Source organism: Mastomys coucha, unplaced genomic scaffold (assembly GCF_008632895.1).
Source record: "Mastomys coucha isolate ucsf_1 unplaced genomic scaffold, UCSF_Mcou_1 pScaffold12, whole genome shotgun sequence".
Classification (NCBI taxonomy): domain Eukaryota; kingdom Metazoa; phylum Chordata; class Mammalia; order Rodentia; family Muridae; genus Mastomys; species Mastomys coucha.
This window is the reverse complement of record NW_022196894.1, coordinates 13547499-13563447: the sequence shown is the minus strand read 5'-3', so window position 1 is coordinate 13563447 and position 15949 is coordinate 13547499. Positions and strand designations below refer to the sequence as shown.

Sequence of the window (15949 nt, the reverse complement as noted above, 5' to 3'; positions counted from 1 at the left end):
AAAAAAAAAAAAAATCAGTATCCCCTGCTTTATACAAATGATAAATGGATTGAGAAATATATCAGAGAAACAACACACTAAATCGCCACAAATAATATAAAATATCTTGATGTAACTCTAACCAAGCAAGTCAAAGACCTGTATGACAAGAACTTCAAGTCTTTGAAGAAAGAAATTGAAGAAGATATCAGAAGATTGAGAGATCTTCAATGCCCAAGAACCAGTAGGATTAACATAGTAAAATGGCCGTTTTATCAAAAAGAATCACAGATTCAATGCAATTCCCATAAACACTGACACAATTCTTTACAGACCTTGAAAAAAGCAACTCTCAACTTCGTATGGACACACAAAACCCCAGGATGTCCAAAACAATCCTGTAAATAAGAAACCTTCTGGAGGTATCACCATCCCTGCTACCACACTGTTCCACAGAGCAATAGTAATGAAAACCGCGTGGTGCTGGCATAAGAACAGGCACTTAACACCCTTCCTTCAAAGGAAAGTGGGGCAGTTCTCTAATGAACAGAAATGAAAAGAAGTTATTTGAAGTTGCTAAGCCCTGTGGGGAAAGTAAAACATTTACAGCGATACTGAGGTGCCTGCTGAACTTTTACCCTGTTGTGACCCCCATCTAGAGACTCAGCCCAATCATAAAGTTCCTTCCTTTCCACAACTTCACTCAACTGCAGTAACTCTGGTTCTACTTACATGATGTGAAAAGTTCCAGAAATAAACGCTTCTCACGAGTTAAGTTACATCCTGCTTTGCCATCCGTTTCCATGCTGCCTGGGAGTGAACAGCCTTCCATACTGTGTCCCTGTGCTCTAGGCTCCTCTGCTCATTAGCCACTTGATCATCATCGTGAGTATTAATTTGACTAAATAGGTACTGCAGAACCTGTGGTCAAGTTCCCTGGGTTTTACTCTATATAGACACAAGCTGAAGCAGGCGGATGCCACTTTTCAGGTCTGCAGAAGAGAACTCTTAATATTCTTCCATTAAAGAAAAATGGGGGCAGTTCTCTAATAAATAAAAATGAAAAGAAGTTATTTAAAGTTGCTACATCCTGTGGGGAAAGTAAAACATGATCTACATCATGTTGGGCATCCTGACTTCAGACAGATCTAGGGGCAGCAGATAGAACATCAGTGTTATGTTACAGAGCCTTTGTTTCTCCCTGTCTCAGAATTCGGCATGAACCCTGTCTCTGAGACACCAGAATTGGTAAGAATCCAGCCTTCCCGTGGTCTTGCATCTCTTCCATTCCCATGACAGCAGGAGAATAAACTCATAGGCCTATCCAGTGCCCTTCCCTTTGCGTGTGTAGGCTAGTTCTCCTGGTGTCGATCATCTCTAGTGTGAAATCCAGAAACTCCCCTGGTAATAGGAATTGATAATTGCTCTGACTTTATACATCTCAGCAAAATAGAGGGAAGATCATACGAACAATTTCACATAGTTTACATAATACCAAATGGAACATGCTAGAACCTGGCCCAAAATTCTCTCAAGGATAGGAATTTCTTGAAGACAATTTTTCAAAGTTATATCTAGAGTCATTTGGCACGAGCAGAAAAAAAAAAAACATAGAAAATTCAGTTTTAGATGTACTACTACCCAGAGCAACTGGCCTCTAATTCTATGGCCCTTTAAAACACTATTTGTCAAACAGAGAGAGTAGTGGGAAGCTGTCTGTCAAGGGTCAGCTGAGCTGAGTGCAAGGTGCCCACAGGTAGTTTTACCCTCCCAAAGAGAGGGTATTTCCTAAGTACACAATCAATACTTGTGTCTTTCCACAGTGTCAGAATTTACTGAGTGACAGATTCACAAGGTGTAGAAGTTTTAAAGGCAGGAATTTGTCAGTCTCCTACTTTCCTTGGTAACTTCTGATGATTAGGAATACCAGTGGTTAATGACATATTGCAAGGGAAACCAATCAGTCTCTCTATTTTTCAATATTTCTTCTGTCCTCTTTCCCCCTTCTTCTGCTCTTTTTCTCCCTCCCTCTCTCTTCAGTTCCTCTTTCCTTCCTCCCTCCCTCTTCATTCCTTCCTCCCTCCCTCCCTCTTCCTTTCTTCCTTCCTTCCTCCCCCCTTCGTTCCTTTCTTCCTCCCTCCCTTTTCCTTTCTTCCTTCCTTCCTCCCTCCCCCTCCCTTCCTTCCTTCCTTCCTTCCTTCCTTCTTCTCTTTCTCTCTTTCTTTGTTTTTCACCTACTCGCCATTCTCTCTACTTGATTCCTTGATTACTAGCTATCCACAGGTTCCACAGTGAAGTTAAAGGCTTCAGAGGTCACAGAAGAAGTAGAAACAGAGTGTGCAGTGATAAGAGAGAAGAAGAATGAAAGTGAAGAGGCAGAGGAACTGGCAAAGCAGCTTCGGCGTGAGATCAGAGCTAAAGTCTTGAGTCCAGCTGCATTGGCAAGAGGAACGGACAAAGTCCAGATGAAGGACTAGGCAGACACACGGACATCAGGTTCAATGAGGAGAAATACAGGCAGGTGGCAGTGGATGAGGTCATGCCTATGGCAGGGACTAAACCAAGTTGAAGCCCTAAGGAGTGTCAGGCTTTTCCCATCTGCCCATCCTCAAAACACACACTTGAGGACAAGGTAGAAGCTTTGCAAGAAATCTTCTCCTAGACAATACTCTTATATCTTGCAATTTGGGGAGTTTTGTCTCCATGGACTGCAGAGAGCCAGATCAGATCCAGTGGTTTGAGGAAATCCATGTAACAGAATAAATAGAATGTAAGACAAAGGAATAAAATACTGAGTGCAGTCCTTCTGGTGAACATGCAGAAGGACAGAATCAGAGTTTTGGAGAGAAAAAGAAGCCATCCTTCCACCCTTCATCTTGTGGTAGGTTGGTTTTCACCTCAGTATTTCCAATAACATGAACTCAATATGTGCAGTTTTGTGATGATGCAAACTCATACATTTTTTTCTGAAGGGCAAGAATGGCATGGCGCCATGTCCCATGGACCTAGAAATAAAACTTCTTGTGTATTGTACTCCGTAATGGCAAGACTTTCTCAATAATACTCCAGCCACCAATTCCTGTCTCATGAGTTCCAGGAATTCTGATGGGAAATCAGACAAGGATCCTCGGGGTCAGTTGTGATGAAGCTTCATCCTCTGTGACCTGTAAGATGCTCCTCACATGCCCTGGGGTGCAGTGGACACGCAACATCTTACAGCAACTCAGTGTCAGTGAGGGACCACATCCTTAAAACCCATCAGTCTATGTTCAAAGCAAAAGGCATTGAACACCTTGAGCACAGAGATATTGAGTCTGTAAAAGCCAAGTTGATACAGAATTTTAGGGCCCAAGTCTTAAGGCTACTAGTGAACCCTAAATAACTTCCTAACTAGTTAAAGCCAGTGTCCATGCCACAGAGAACCACATCTTCCTCAGTTTATCATTTTCTTTGTCATTATTGATTACTGCTGATAATAAAAGGTCTTTGTCATGGGTTGAATGTGATATGTCCTGTGCTGTTTCATGTGTTTAGACATTCAGTCCCCGAGGCAGCCCTGTTTGAGGAGTTAGGGAACCCTTGGATATGTGGCCTGCTGGGAGGTAGTGGGTCTGTAGGAGACCTGGGAGATTGTTAATGCACTGAAACCAGTTGCCTCATGCTCTGCTGCCAGTGCCAGCAGCTGAGCCCTCCATCATGCTGTAACTGAACCTCTGAAAGCCTGAGTCAAAACAACCTCTGTCTCTCAGAAATTGTTTTAAGTCATACATTTGAGAGGAGCCATGAAAAGCCCTTGAGAACGGAAATGGGTTTTGGCTGGCTGTGATTGGACTATAGCTCCCGTGACCTCACAAATAGCCATTGTGAGAAGTGATAGTCGCTCACTCATATAAGGAAGGCAGCTATAAGGAAAGCAGCGGCTGAGACTGGATCTTGTCCTTCCTACTGCAGTAAAGTGAGCTGATGGTGGCTTAGAGCGGTCAGACTCAGCATTGTGTTCTGAGAGTTTTATATTTTATTGCTCATCTTTGGAACTGAACATCTGTGATCCCCACTGACCAGAACATAGTGAGTTTGCTTCATGGTGTTTGGTTTGGGGGCCTGGATTTTGATCTACTGTTTATAGTTTTGGATTTAGTTTATTCATTTGCTTCCTTTTTTTTTAAATTGACATCCATTTTTTATTATCTTTTCATTTGTCCTTGCTATTTTGTACATTGTTTTTATACACTAAAACCCTTGTTAATTTGTATATAGTAGCTGTTAAAAAAAAAGTTGGACTATTCCATGTACTTGGAACTTACCCACCAGCTTTGATATTTCCCATGGCATTTCCCTGCCTATTTTAACTCCCCATCATAATAAGAACCTTTCCTTTCTCACATGCAACTCATGAAATAAAACATGAGAAAAACCATGAGACAGCACATTTCCTCATGGCATCACAATGCTAAGGGACAGGCCTCCATCCCTTTGATTTCCGTTAATATGAGTTTAAGAAAAATGGGATCCGCTGTTGCCTGTGGAGATGGGGAGGTTTGTAGCAGGCAGAGTCATTGTAGAATTTGAGAGTCTGAGTTAAAAACCATTGAAGAAGCCTGTGTGTTCACTCTCTAACTAGTGAATAACCATGTCTCTCACTGAGGCCAGCACAAAGCTCTCTAAGTCCATTCAAGCCTGATGTTACTGCTGCTCTCATTATAGTCAAGATGCCCTCCTTAAAGCTTGCACAAAGGACTCATACCATGTCTTGTTTCTGAATTTGTGGTTTATAGAGAGGGTGCTGTATGTGGAGGTTATGAAACACCAGGGCACTGGAAGCCAGAAGGAGAAATTGTGTCATTTAAGACAGTGAGACCTGCAAAGGCCACAGAAGCCGCTGCTTCAGACCCATTTTGTCAAGTCTCCAGCTATGCTCTCCAGGTTCACTGAGAGCCAGAGACTAGGTAAAACCTATGAACTGTGTGTTGTTTCTCGGGAATCTGGTCATCATCATGAGAAATGTAAATCAGTGCTGGTAAATACAAAAAAAAATTCTTTTGCTTGTGACTAGCATGATTGGTCACTTCCTTGCAATGGCCTCACTGGAGCCTTAGTGAGGACTTGCAGACCCCGCTCACTGACCGCACTGGCTGCCTCTTATCCTCTCTGCAGAGAAGCTGTTGCTTTGTTGACTGTAGACTCAGACACGGAGTCAGGTAGATATTGATGCTGTTAATCACTTCGAAGCAGACATACTTGATGTGATTTCATCTCAAGACATTGAGTTTATTTGCTAATCTGATTTGACTTCAAGAATTTGAGTTTGTTTCTTTTTTTTTTTTATTTTGATCTATATCTCTTCAATGGTTTTTGGATTAATTTGTGCTTTTACTTTTGTTTCTTGTTTTCTAGCACCTGTAATACTCTTTATAAATGAGTATGGCACTTTGAAATTTTTGGATTTTAAATGCTTTGGTAGTATGAAATGGGTGTTGAAAATAAGGAATTTCATCATACTGTACACTTTGAACACATTTCCTCTATTATTATGTTCTCCAAGTTTTGATGATCAAAAAAGTTATCTTATCCTGTTAACTATCTTTATTCTATTAACTATCTTCTGGACTTGCCATCTCCTATCCCCCCAAAATCCAAAAAATATGTCATGTCCACTAAAGACATCCCATAGTAGTGTTAAATAAGGGGTACCATCTTTTTGTTTGTTTGTTTTTCGAGACAGGGTTTCTCTGTGTAGCCCTGGCTGTCCTGGAACTCACTCTGTAGACCAGGCTGGCATCGAACTCAGAAATCCGCCTGCCTCTGCCTCCCAAGTGCTGGGATTAAAGGCGCGTGCCACCACTGCCTGGCTGGGTACCATCTTTTATTAGCCCATCAATAGGACTTTAAGATAAATGACTTGAGTATTAGTGTAGATGTAATGATGTGTGTAGTAGTGAGTTTTAAAGAACTCATGGTCATATTGAAAAATCCATTAAAGCAGCCTATAGGTTCACTTTCAAAATATTCCAGACCCATGACCCTAATTCAGGTCTGCATAGAATTCCAGAGTCTGTCCTCTTACTATGAGTCTGTCCCATCTTACTATGGTGCTTCCTGTTATTAAAGTCAAAATGTCCTCCTCAAGGTTTGATGGGAAACACCTCATACCTTCTGTGTGTCTGAATGCTTGGTCTCTAGCAGGCTCTGCTGATTAATTGGGAAGATCCTGAATCCCTAGTACTTTAGAAAGCAGGAGAAGTTGAGTGACTGGTTGCATCAAGGGCCATGCCATGTAACCAGCTGCTTCTGACCCACCTTGCCAACTCACCAGCTCCATCAATTGCCATGCCTTCCTTCTCCTTTGAGAGCCTGGGAAAAAGGATACCTTTTGTCCCTTAGGTTGCAAGTTGTTGACAATTTGTTCACTGTCATGATAAAAAAATAATGCAGTTCCTAGGATTGTATAGAGAAACTTCTTTAGGTATCCGCTTCTGTTACTGACATATCCCTTGTGGTGACATCATGGAGAGCTTTGAGAGAGAGGATGAAAATTTGTTTATAGAAGGTATTTCGGTGTACTGGGTTTGTCCTGATGTTGCAGAGAAACTTATTGGATGGACAGCAGATGGACTCCACCATGGGTCCTGATACACCTGGGCATTACTAAGCTCTTAGTTCTTGATATTGAGGGTTTTATTCTGTTACCATGGGTTTCATGATCTGTGTTTTCTTTTGATTCATGCACTCGCTGCTCTTGTTTGAGTCACTGGTTTCTGCTGTGTGTTCAGTTTTTTCAAAATGGTCCTCTTTCAACAATTTTGCTTTGCCATATTTTCCTCTGCTTTCATGTTTACTTTATTTTATTTTGCATTTAAAATCTTAACTGTGTAAGATGTTACACAGTTAAATCTTAACTATACCTCTGGCACTCCTGTACATGTCTATAGTGAACTGGGGAAATTTTCATCTGCTGTTATGTTGCAACAGCCCCTGGCATGTGCCTACAATTCTCCCCTTTTGATTAAGATTCCACCTACCCAACCATGGCTCTAGTTAGGCTCAATATATGTCTGGAAATGGCATGTTAGACAACCAACCCCATGTACTTGTGGATTTCAATAAATAACAGTATTTTATTCTTGGTAGCTGATCATGGCCTCTTCCCTTGACCTCCTTACCTTCTCATGTTGTATGATCTACCAAAGAATCTATTTCCAGATATACATGCAGACTTTTATCAAGGATATTAAAATACATTGTGTATGCTTGTGCATATACCTGTGTGCTTATTTGTATGTGTGCATGTTTTATGTTTTTGGCATTAAGGTAATACTAGCTTTGTAGACTAATCATGGAATGATCTTTCCTTGTCTTTCTGGTGAAACAGCTTGAGGATGGCTAGTAGGTAAGATCCACTGTTCAAGCTCTTAGTCCTGGGTTGTCCTTGCTAGGAAAGACTGTATTACTTTTTCAATCGTATATTCATATTAATGTTCTTATATTGCTTATTATACATTCTCATAAGATCATGAATATATTATCATACCTAGGATGTAGCAACAGGAAAGCAAAAAGTGGTCCATGTTTGGTTACCTCTTATATGAATGTTGATGTCTATGCTGTGGAATGAGCAATCTCTTTTTTTGAGGGTATTCAACCCTCTGCAGTTCAAGGTTACCTAGAGTTCCTAAGGATCCTACTTGTCTCTAGCACACTTCACATTTCAATAATTTCTGTCCTCATTTGGTGACTCAGTCAAGGGTTTGTCAGAGCTGTTCATTGTTTAAATGGACCAGTTCTTTGTTTCTTTGCCCTTTGTTTCAACCTCTAAGAGTGAAGTTACATCCAGATGTCATCTTTCTTAGCTTTCTCATAACTGTTTTGTGGCGGGGTTGGTTTTAAAAATTGTTTCTTTGTTTTGTTTTATTTTTTCTCTCTGACCACATGGCACATCATTACAATGTTAGAGATAGCTTTGGTATTCATTATACACAAATTGATGTTTGTATATATTTGTATAGAACTCCTGTACCTGATCTTGTTTTTTGTTTTTGTTTTTGTTTTTTTTTTTTTTTTTTTTTTACTTCTAGGAGATTGTGGTGGTCCCATCCTCCTCCTTTTGAGGTAAAGGATATGGCAGACAAATTTTCATGGGCACATCTCAGTGATACAAATTTACGATCAGCATCTAGTGAAACATGCACTGATCTGAGTGATGCAAATTTACCATCAGCATTCAGTGAAACATGCACAGATCTGAGTGATGCAAATTTACCATCAGCATTCAGTGAAACAGGGTGGTCCATCTCCAGCCTGGTGAAAACTACGTGTTCCCTGAGCCACATTGCAGAGGAAAACTTGGACAGGGCAAGAACAACTCACTTTAGAGATTTCCTGGCAAAAAACGATGTACTATTCAAGAAGAAAAGCCATTACCATCCTGGACAAATAGTACATCTTCAAAAGAGAGACTCAGTCAAATTGCCTGCATGTCGTATCATCCTCCCTCCCTTTCCCTTAAAGAGGAGATGGAGTGAATTGGCTCTGCCCACATTCATGATGGCCTCAAAAAATGGCAACATTGTGCAGCAGGTAAATGACGAAAGTAGCAAGTCTTTCTGTAGGTCTAGGGTCATCTGGTTTATACATATCAGCTTACCTGTGAATTCTGCCCCACAGGATGAGTGTGTGAATACAAATGCTACAGAGACAGAGGCTACTGATTTGTTTGCTGACACATCCAAGGGGATAAGAAAGGAGGCTGAGATTGAGGAGACAGGAATTACCATCTCATTTAGTCTCATGCCTCTGGATGTGTTGTCCTTCTTGGAGGACACCACAAGCAAACAGAACCCTGGATGTTCCATCCTTGAGTTAACATCTACCAAGGACCATCTCCAGGAGGCACCTATAGTCCCCAAAAGGAGGAACAGAAGAAGGCTATGGAAATGGGTGAGGAGGCAGATTATTCACTCATTCAGGAGGTTGTTTCTCTGCTTCTCCACTCGAAGTAGAAGACACACAACATCCAGGTAAGAGATAATAAACAATGGAGAATGGAGTCCCAAGGAAACTGAGTAGGCATGACTACCAACATTCAAATGTCTATTTGATCTTTCCTTTCCAAAGGCACTCTGCCACTGACAGGCTACACCCATTTGTTAGACATGAACCTTAAGATGTCTGTGAGCCTAGAAGGAGCTTTCCAACTAAATGATGCTTATGTATATCTGAGGAAGTTGAGTCAGAAGCAGATAGCAGAGCATGTGACCAAGGGCAGAGGATGGAGGGAAAGGGAAGGAGGAGTGTTTGGTGAAAAGGAGAATGGGTTAGGAAGAGAGGAATTCTGTGGAGACCTGTGGTACCACACAGCAGCTCTACGCTAAGTCCTTCAGCGTCAATGTCACTAATAGACTCCTTTCTCTGTGTCTTCTTTCAAGGATTAATCATTGGGTCCAGGCCCGTCGTTCCTAAATGACAGGCTTGTGTTCGGCCTGGTGCAGCAGAACTGCTGCAGGGGGAGCCAGGCCAGAAGAGGCAGGGTACACAACCTTTTGTTACCTGTCAGATACCTCCACCAACCAGAACTCCATCTCTGTAACCCCATCTCCTACAGAGTGTGAGTAATTAGCTCTCCACTCTTTGGCATCATTGTTCCCAATGCACGTAGACAGAGAAGTCATACATACAACCTTCCTGCTATGAAGAGACAGCTATACTGACTCTGCAGTCCAGGTGAGAGAATTACATTTCCCATCTGACTCATCAACTTTACATGCTGTGGCCCCTGCAGCACCTGGCTCAAACAGGTGGGACTTGCAGTGTCAGTGTCTCCCAGCACTAAACACTCAAGACATACTATGACATTGTAAGTAGAAGTCATAGCCCAGTGTGGAGTACCATAGTGTTTAGGGAGTATCTTTTCTATGAGCTTCTTGGATTGGAAAATTCTTCTAAGCAAGCAATGAAAGATTTTCATGGCCTTCTTCATGAGGTTTTGGAAATGGTAGAAGTGGCAAGCCTCTGAAGTCTGTTACCTCATTATATATTTCCTGTCATTGTGAAATATCATTCGGCACTACAATATTTAGACTGAGGATTCTGGAAGCAAAGAGCCTGAGGCATATGTCTGACCATCTCCCCTCAAGGAAACTGCTGCATACCCTAAGGCAATGTGAGTGAAATGTGTTTCTGAGAGGCACAATAACAGAATTCTTCAGGGACACCAAATAAGAGACCAAACTAATTTGTTTCAACAATTCTAAAATACCAGGCTTCCTCTGCCTTGGAGACTAGGCTCATCAAAGAACATGGTCACTTGTGTTTCCCTTTGAGTCAGCAAATCCACACTTCAGATCTTAACACAAGTCACAATATGTCCTTTTAATCTAAACTTCCCAGTTCCACAGGATGTTCATCATCATAGGAAATTGGTAATAACCAATTATTTCTCCAGTTTGTAATTCTCCACAAAAATTCCAAAAATCAGAAAATATACTTATTCTTCAGCTGCTTATGCTTCTTTAACAGAGTTTCAACATAGAATTGACCCCCACAAATTACCATATGCTTTCTAGACTATAATATGCCCATAAGAGTTATCATGAAATGAAAAACTATCCACCAGAAATTCCCTTCTTGTGGCAGGGTTGAGAGCTCACTAGACTTAAATACTTGTTCTGAAAACATGAGATGAGTTCAGATCTAGTGAATGAATAAAAGCCTTGTATGGCAACGTGACCTACAATATCATGCCAATATTGATAGAAGGAGACAGACCCTTTGGTAGTTCCATGCAGATGGTCTAGCCACAGTTCTCACCTCCAGCTTCAGGGCAAGTGTCTCAGAAAACAAGGTCAAGATAATATTTGAGACCCCTTACTACTCATACATAAGCCAACACATGCAAGTACTCCAGACACACATATAAAGTCATACAACTGTACTTAGATAAATACATACAACACAAGAGGTACGAAGAAGGGGAAATAGAGAAAACCATTGATGAGCACTCCATCTTTCACAATGATGGTCCTTATGTGTGAGATGTGTTTCTCAACCTGCTCTCATCATGATTTTCATCCAGCAGCATTCAAGTGAAAGGCTCATGCATAACTATGTTTAACTTGATTTTTCTCTTATCAGGTATGTCTTTCACAGAGTATGCATTGGCTGAAATCTTTGAAGAACATCAGAATAAATCCTTTCCAGTTGCCTGGCTTGGGAGTACCAGCTCTTAGCTTGTTTTAGGAAGCTTGCCCACAATGTCTCTGTGCTGTGAACTTTCTGTGTTCATTTATGCCCTGATGTGAAAACTCAAAACATTTGAAGAAACTGAGGCAGTATAACAATCTCCATAGTTTAGACAAGATTTCTCAGGCCTAACATGTAAATTCCTTTATGTTATTAAATGTTCACTTGATTTTAAAAATAGCTCTTGTATATTTTATTGAAATATGTACATATTACTTACAATTTTGCTTAATAAAACATAAAATATTGGATGGAGAGATGACTCAGTGGTTAAGAACACTGATGGTTCTTCGAGAGATCCTGAGTTCAATTCCAAACAACCACATGGTGGCTCACAACCATCTGTAATGAGGTCTAATGTCCTCTTCTGGTGTGTTTGAAGACAGCAACTATGTACTCACATACATTAAATAATTAAATTGGTCTTAAAAAAAATCATAGAACTGCAATGTACTCAGCTGCTGGTATCCCTTTCATTTTCATGAAGCTTATGTCACCATTATTGAAGAAAACTAAAAAGGAAAATATGTTTTAGATTACAAAGTGTCCCACTTAGAGACTTAGATAGAGTGAGGTGGACTTTACATTTAACCTGAGCTAAGGATCTCATCATCCATCCACGTTTGCTCTCCCTGCTCTGGCCAGTTGCATATCTACAGGAAGTGCTACAAAACAGGGTAGAAAAACAACTTATTTCTGAAAACATGGGTAGAGATTCCAATTGCAAGGGAATTGTGGAGTACATCGGCTCTCCTTTATTTTATAAGTGTAAAGACCAAGAGTTGGTGTTTCCAAAATACGTCAGTGGAATAATCAAGGGAATTGTTCTAATTTCACTCTGCATTTTTATGACTTTGACTCAACAATGGGTCATTACCTTCATTTAGACTGGATTGTACATGTTCTTTCCATTCAATAAACAGACAAAGAGCACAAATAAACAGAAACAAAGCAAAATCTCACAGCATGTTGTGACTAGGGACCTGCCCAGGTCAGAAGGAGCCTCTTTCCTCATCTCTCAAACTTTCTCTTTCAGTCCTCAATCATTGACCTTGTCTTAAGCCTGCTGTCCTAACTAGGGCCATTACTGCTTGCTGTGATAAACAAAACAAAACAAAACAAAACAAAACCCAAACAAACAGACAAAAAAAATCTATGGTCAAAAGCAAGTTAGCGAGGCAAGTGTTGTTTTTTTGTTTGGTTTTGTATTTGCTTGCAAATTCTGAGTCATAGTCCATTGAGGGAAGCCAAGGCAGGAACTCAGACTGCTTCTGAATCTGGAGTTAGATTCTTATGCGAAGGGCATGGGGTGGGGGTGGGGGGTGTGAGGTGGGGGTGGGGTTGGGGATGTTGCTTACTGGCTTGGTCCTCATGGTTTGCTCAGCCTGCTTTCTAATAGAACTCTGAGCCACCAGGCCAGGATAACACCTCTGATAGTGGCCTGGGCTATAATCTACCAATCACTATTTTTTTTTTTCTTTTCTTAATGCTTTTACTTTGAGACATCATGGAAAACTTAGAGGTACACATGGAGAAGACATGATCACAGAAGGGAGACAGCACAGAAGCATCAATGCCTGCAGCTAATGCTGGAGCTGAAGTTTGACATGATACAGGGGCTAGAGGAGTGAATGGACTTAGTATTCCTCTCCCTTGTCTTCCACAGAATTCACAACAACCTCCTCATAATCCTTCTCTAGTGCAGCCATGTCCTCATGGGCCTCAGAGAACTTCCCCTCTTTCATGCCCTCACCCACATACCAGTGCACAAAGGCATGCTTGGCATACATCAGATCAAACTTGTAATCTAGGCGAGCCCAGGCCTCAGCCTCAGCAATGGCTGTGGTGTTGCTCAGCATGCACACAGCTCTCTGGACCTTGGCCAGGTCACCACCAGGTACCACAGTGGGAGGCTGGTAATTAATGCCAAACTTGAAGCCAGTAGGGCACCAGTCCACAAACTGGATGCTGCGCTTGGTCTTGATGGTAGCAATGGCAGCATTGAAATCTTTGGGAACTATATCACCACAGTACAGCAGGCAGTAAGCCGTGTATTTACCATGGCAAGAATCACATTTTACCATCTGTTTGACTGGCTCAAAGCAGGCATTGGTGATCTCTGCTACAGAAAGCTGCTCGTGGTAGGCTTTCTCAGCAGAGATGACATGGGCATAAGTGGCCACAGGGAAGTGGATGTGAGGGTAGGGCACCAGGTTGGTCTGGAATTCTGTCAGATCAACATTCAGGGCCCTATCAAATCTAAGGGAAGCAGTGATGGAAGACACTATCTGGCTAATAAGGCGGTTAAGGTAGTGTAGGTTGGGTACTCAAAGTCGAGGTTTCTATGACAGATGTTATAGATGACTTCATTGTCTACCATGAAGGTACAATCTGAGTGCTCCAGGATGGTGTGGGTGGTGAGGATGGAATTGTAAGGCTCAACCACAGCAGTGGAAACCTGGAGGGCTTGGTAAATGGAGAATTCCAGCTTGGATTTCTTTCCGTAATTAACAGAGAGAGGCTCCATCAGCAGGGAGGTGAACCCAGAGCAGTTCTCCGACCAAGAAGAGGTTTCCACAGGGCTGTGGAAAGCCAAGAAGCCCTGAGGACACATGCACTGGTCAGCCAGCTTGTGAATCCTGTCCAAGACAAGGTCAATGATCTCCTTGCCAATGGTGTAGTGGCCATGGGCATAGTTATTGGCAGCATTCTCCTTGCCTGTGATGAGCTAGCTGCTCAGGGTAAAAGAGCTGGTGGTAGGTGCCAGTACGAACTTCATCAATAACTGGATTCCAGGTCGACAAGTTGGGCACATGCTTGCCAGCTTCTGTCTCACTGAAGAAGGTGTTGAAGGAGTCATCTCCTCCCCCAATGGTCTTGTAACTTGGCATCTGGCCATCAGGCTGGATGCCATGTTCCGGGCAGAAGAGGTCCCAGCAGGCATTGCTGATCTGGACAACAGCCTGGCCAATGTGGATGGAGATGCACTCATGCAGGATAGCAACAGGTTAGAAGGTGAGGGTGATAGAAGCAGACATGGGGTCTTGGTTACTGTTCTCAACAACTAAGAGTCGAGGTAAGTAACACAATGAGGCCATCAATCACTAATTTTAAAAGTGCCCTATAGGTTTCCCTACAAACTGATCTTAAGAAGACATTTGTCAACTGAGGTTCCCTTTTCTTAGATGACTCCTCTGTGTCTGGTTGGCTCCATAAAGAGCCAGGACAACTGCTAAGGGACACTTCATGTGAGCACAGACAGTAGAAAAGATTATTGGTAAATGCAAAGAAAAAAAGTCCATAGTGGGATGGGGTATTAAACTCACTGCTACTTTGGCTGTGGGAATGACTACAGTAATATAAATAAAAACTGTATCGTGTATACTGAGGGTCCTTATGAAACATGGGCCTCTACATTAAATGGCTATTATTTCATGCTAGGTCGGAAGGTGCCATTTACTGCTGTGGTTTCCCAGCAGGCCTATGCTCACACTATCCTAAGGAACTTCCTTGAGAAACACAGTTTACATCCCATCCTAACATCATATGCCCAGAGTCTTGTACCCATAAACCTCTCCTTCACAAGGGTGCCCAAAGTCTGTGAATCAGGTTAGACTCTAGAGAGCTGTCCTGTGGCTTTGCTGAACCATCAGTTGTATGTTGGTGTCATGAGAGCTGTCCTGTGGCTTTGCTGAACCATCAGTTGCATGTTGGTGTCATGTTTTATTTCCAAGCTCACTTTTATCTTTCCCTTTCTCCTACTTTCCTTGACTTTAATTCCTGATATTTATTTATTTATTTATTTACTTTATATCCCAATCAGAGATCCCCATCCCTATGTCCTCCCAGCACTTCCCTCTCACCTTCCCCTCTCCCCATCCTCCAGTGCTCCCTTTGTCATCAGAATAGGGAAGGCCTCCCATGGATATAAACCTGCCTTGGAATATCAAGTTGCAGTTAGGACTAGGTGCAACTCTTCCTATTGTAGTTACATAAGGTAGCCTAGTAGGGAAAAAGGTTTCCAAAGGCAGCCAATAGAGACAGAGTCAGCCCCTGCTCCTCCTGTTAGGAATCCCACATGAATACTGAGCTGTATAGTTGTTACATATTGCAGAGGGCCTAGGTCAGTCCCATGAATGTTCCCTGGGTGACTATAAAATCCCTGAACCCGAGGTTAGAGAAATCCTCCTTCAAAGCATAATTTTGGAAAGCACAACCTTGGAACACTGGCTAGCATGTCAGGGTTTGAAAAATGAATATTACAATAAATAGCTGCCACGTAGCATGCTGGGATGGCTTCCCATAAGGCCACTACCCTCACCAAGGCCTTCATGCGGCCCTTAAAACAAAAGGAAAATGTTTTAAATGTGAAAAGGAGGGAAACTAGAAGAATGAATGTCCTAAGTCTAAGGGCTTGGAATCCACCCCTTGTAAGACTATCTGTCCCTAATGATGAAAAGTATTTTATTGGGAAAGGGATTGTTGTTCCATATATGATAAAGATTGTAAGCTCTTCCAGCTGTTATACTCCAAAAGAGGCAACTCCAGTCCCTAAAATAAAAGGGAAAATCCACAGAATCTTATAGGTTACTAAAATTTTGGAAAGCTCAGCTCAATATAAAAATTGGGAACAAAATTCTCCTAGAGAAAAAATTTGGGGAGTACAGAGCATGGATACCAAGGAGAGGAATGCATCTTTGTGGTAGGTTTCAGCTTTTTTCAAGGTGCAACCCTT

The 15949-nt window shown here is 41.9% G+C and overlaps 1 protein-coding gene and 1 pseudogene across 1 annotated transcript; one reads left to right on the top strand and one right to left on the bottom strand.

The window, feature by feature from the left end:
- The first annotated feature begins 3849 nt into the window (after positions 1-3849).
- On the top strand, positions 3850-11394 carry LOC116086308. The gene is made up of 6 exons (XM_031364624.1): positions 3850-4047; positions 4755-4925; positions 8052-8553; positions 8641-8993; positions 9402-9696; positions 11107-11394. Exons 3-5 carry the CDS (start codon positions 8095-8097, stop codon positions 9433-9435), a joined length of 846 nt encoding a protein of 281 aa, XP_031220484.1. The 5' UTR covers positions 3850-4047; positions 4755-4925; positions 8052-8094; the 3' UTR covers positions 9436-9696; positions 11107-11394.
- Positions 11395-12851: 1457 nt separating this feature from the next.
- LOC116086307 lies at positions 12852-14120 on the bottom strand (annotated as a pseudogene).
- Positions 14121-15949: the final 1829 nt, after the last annotated feature.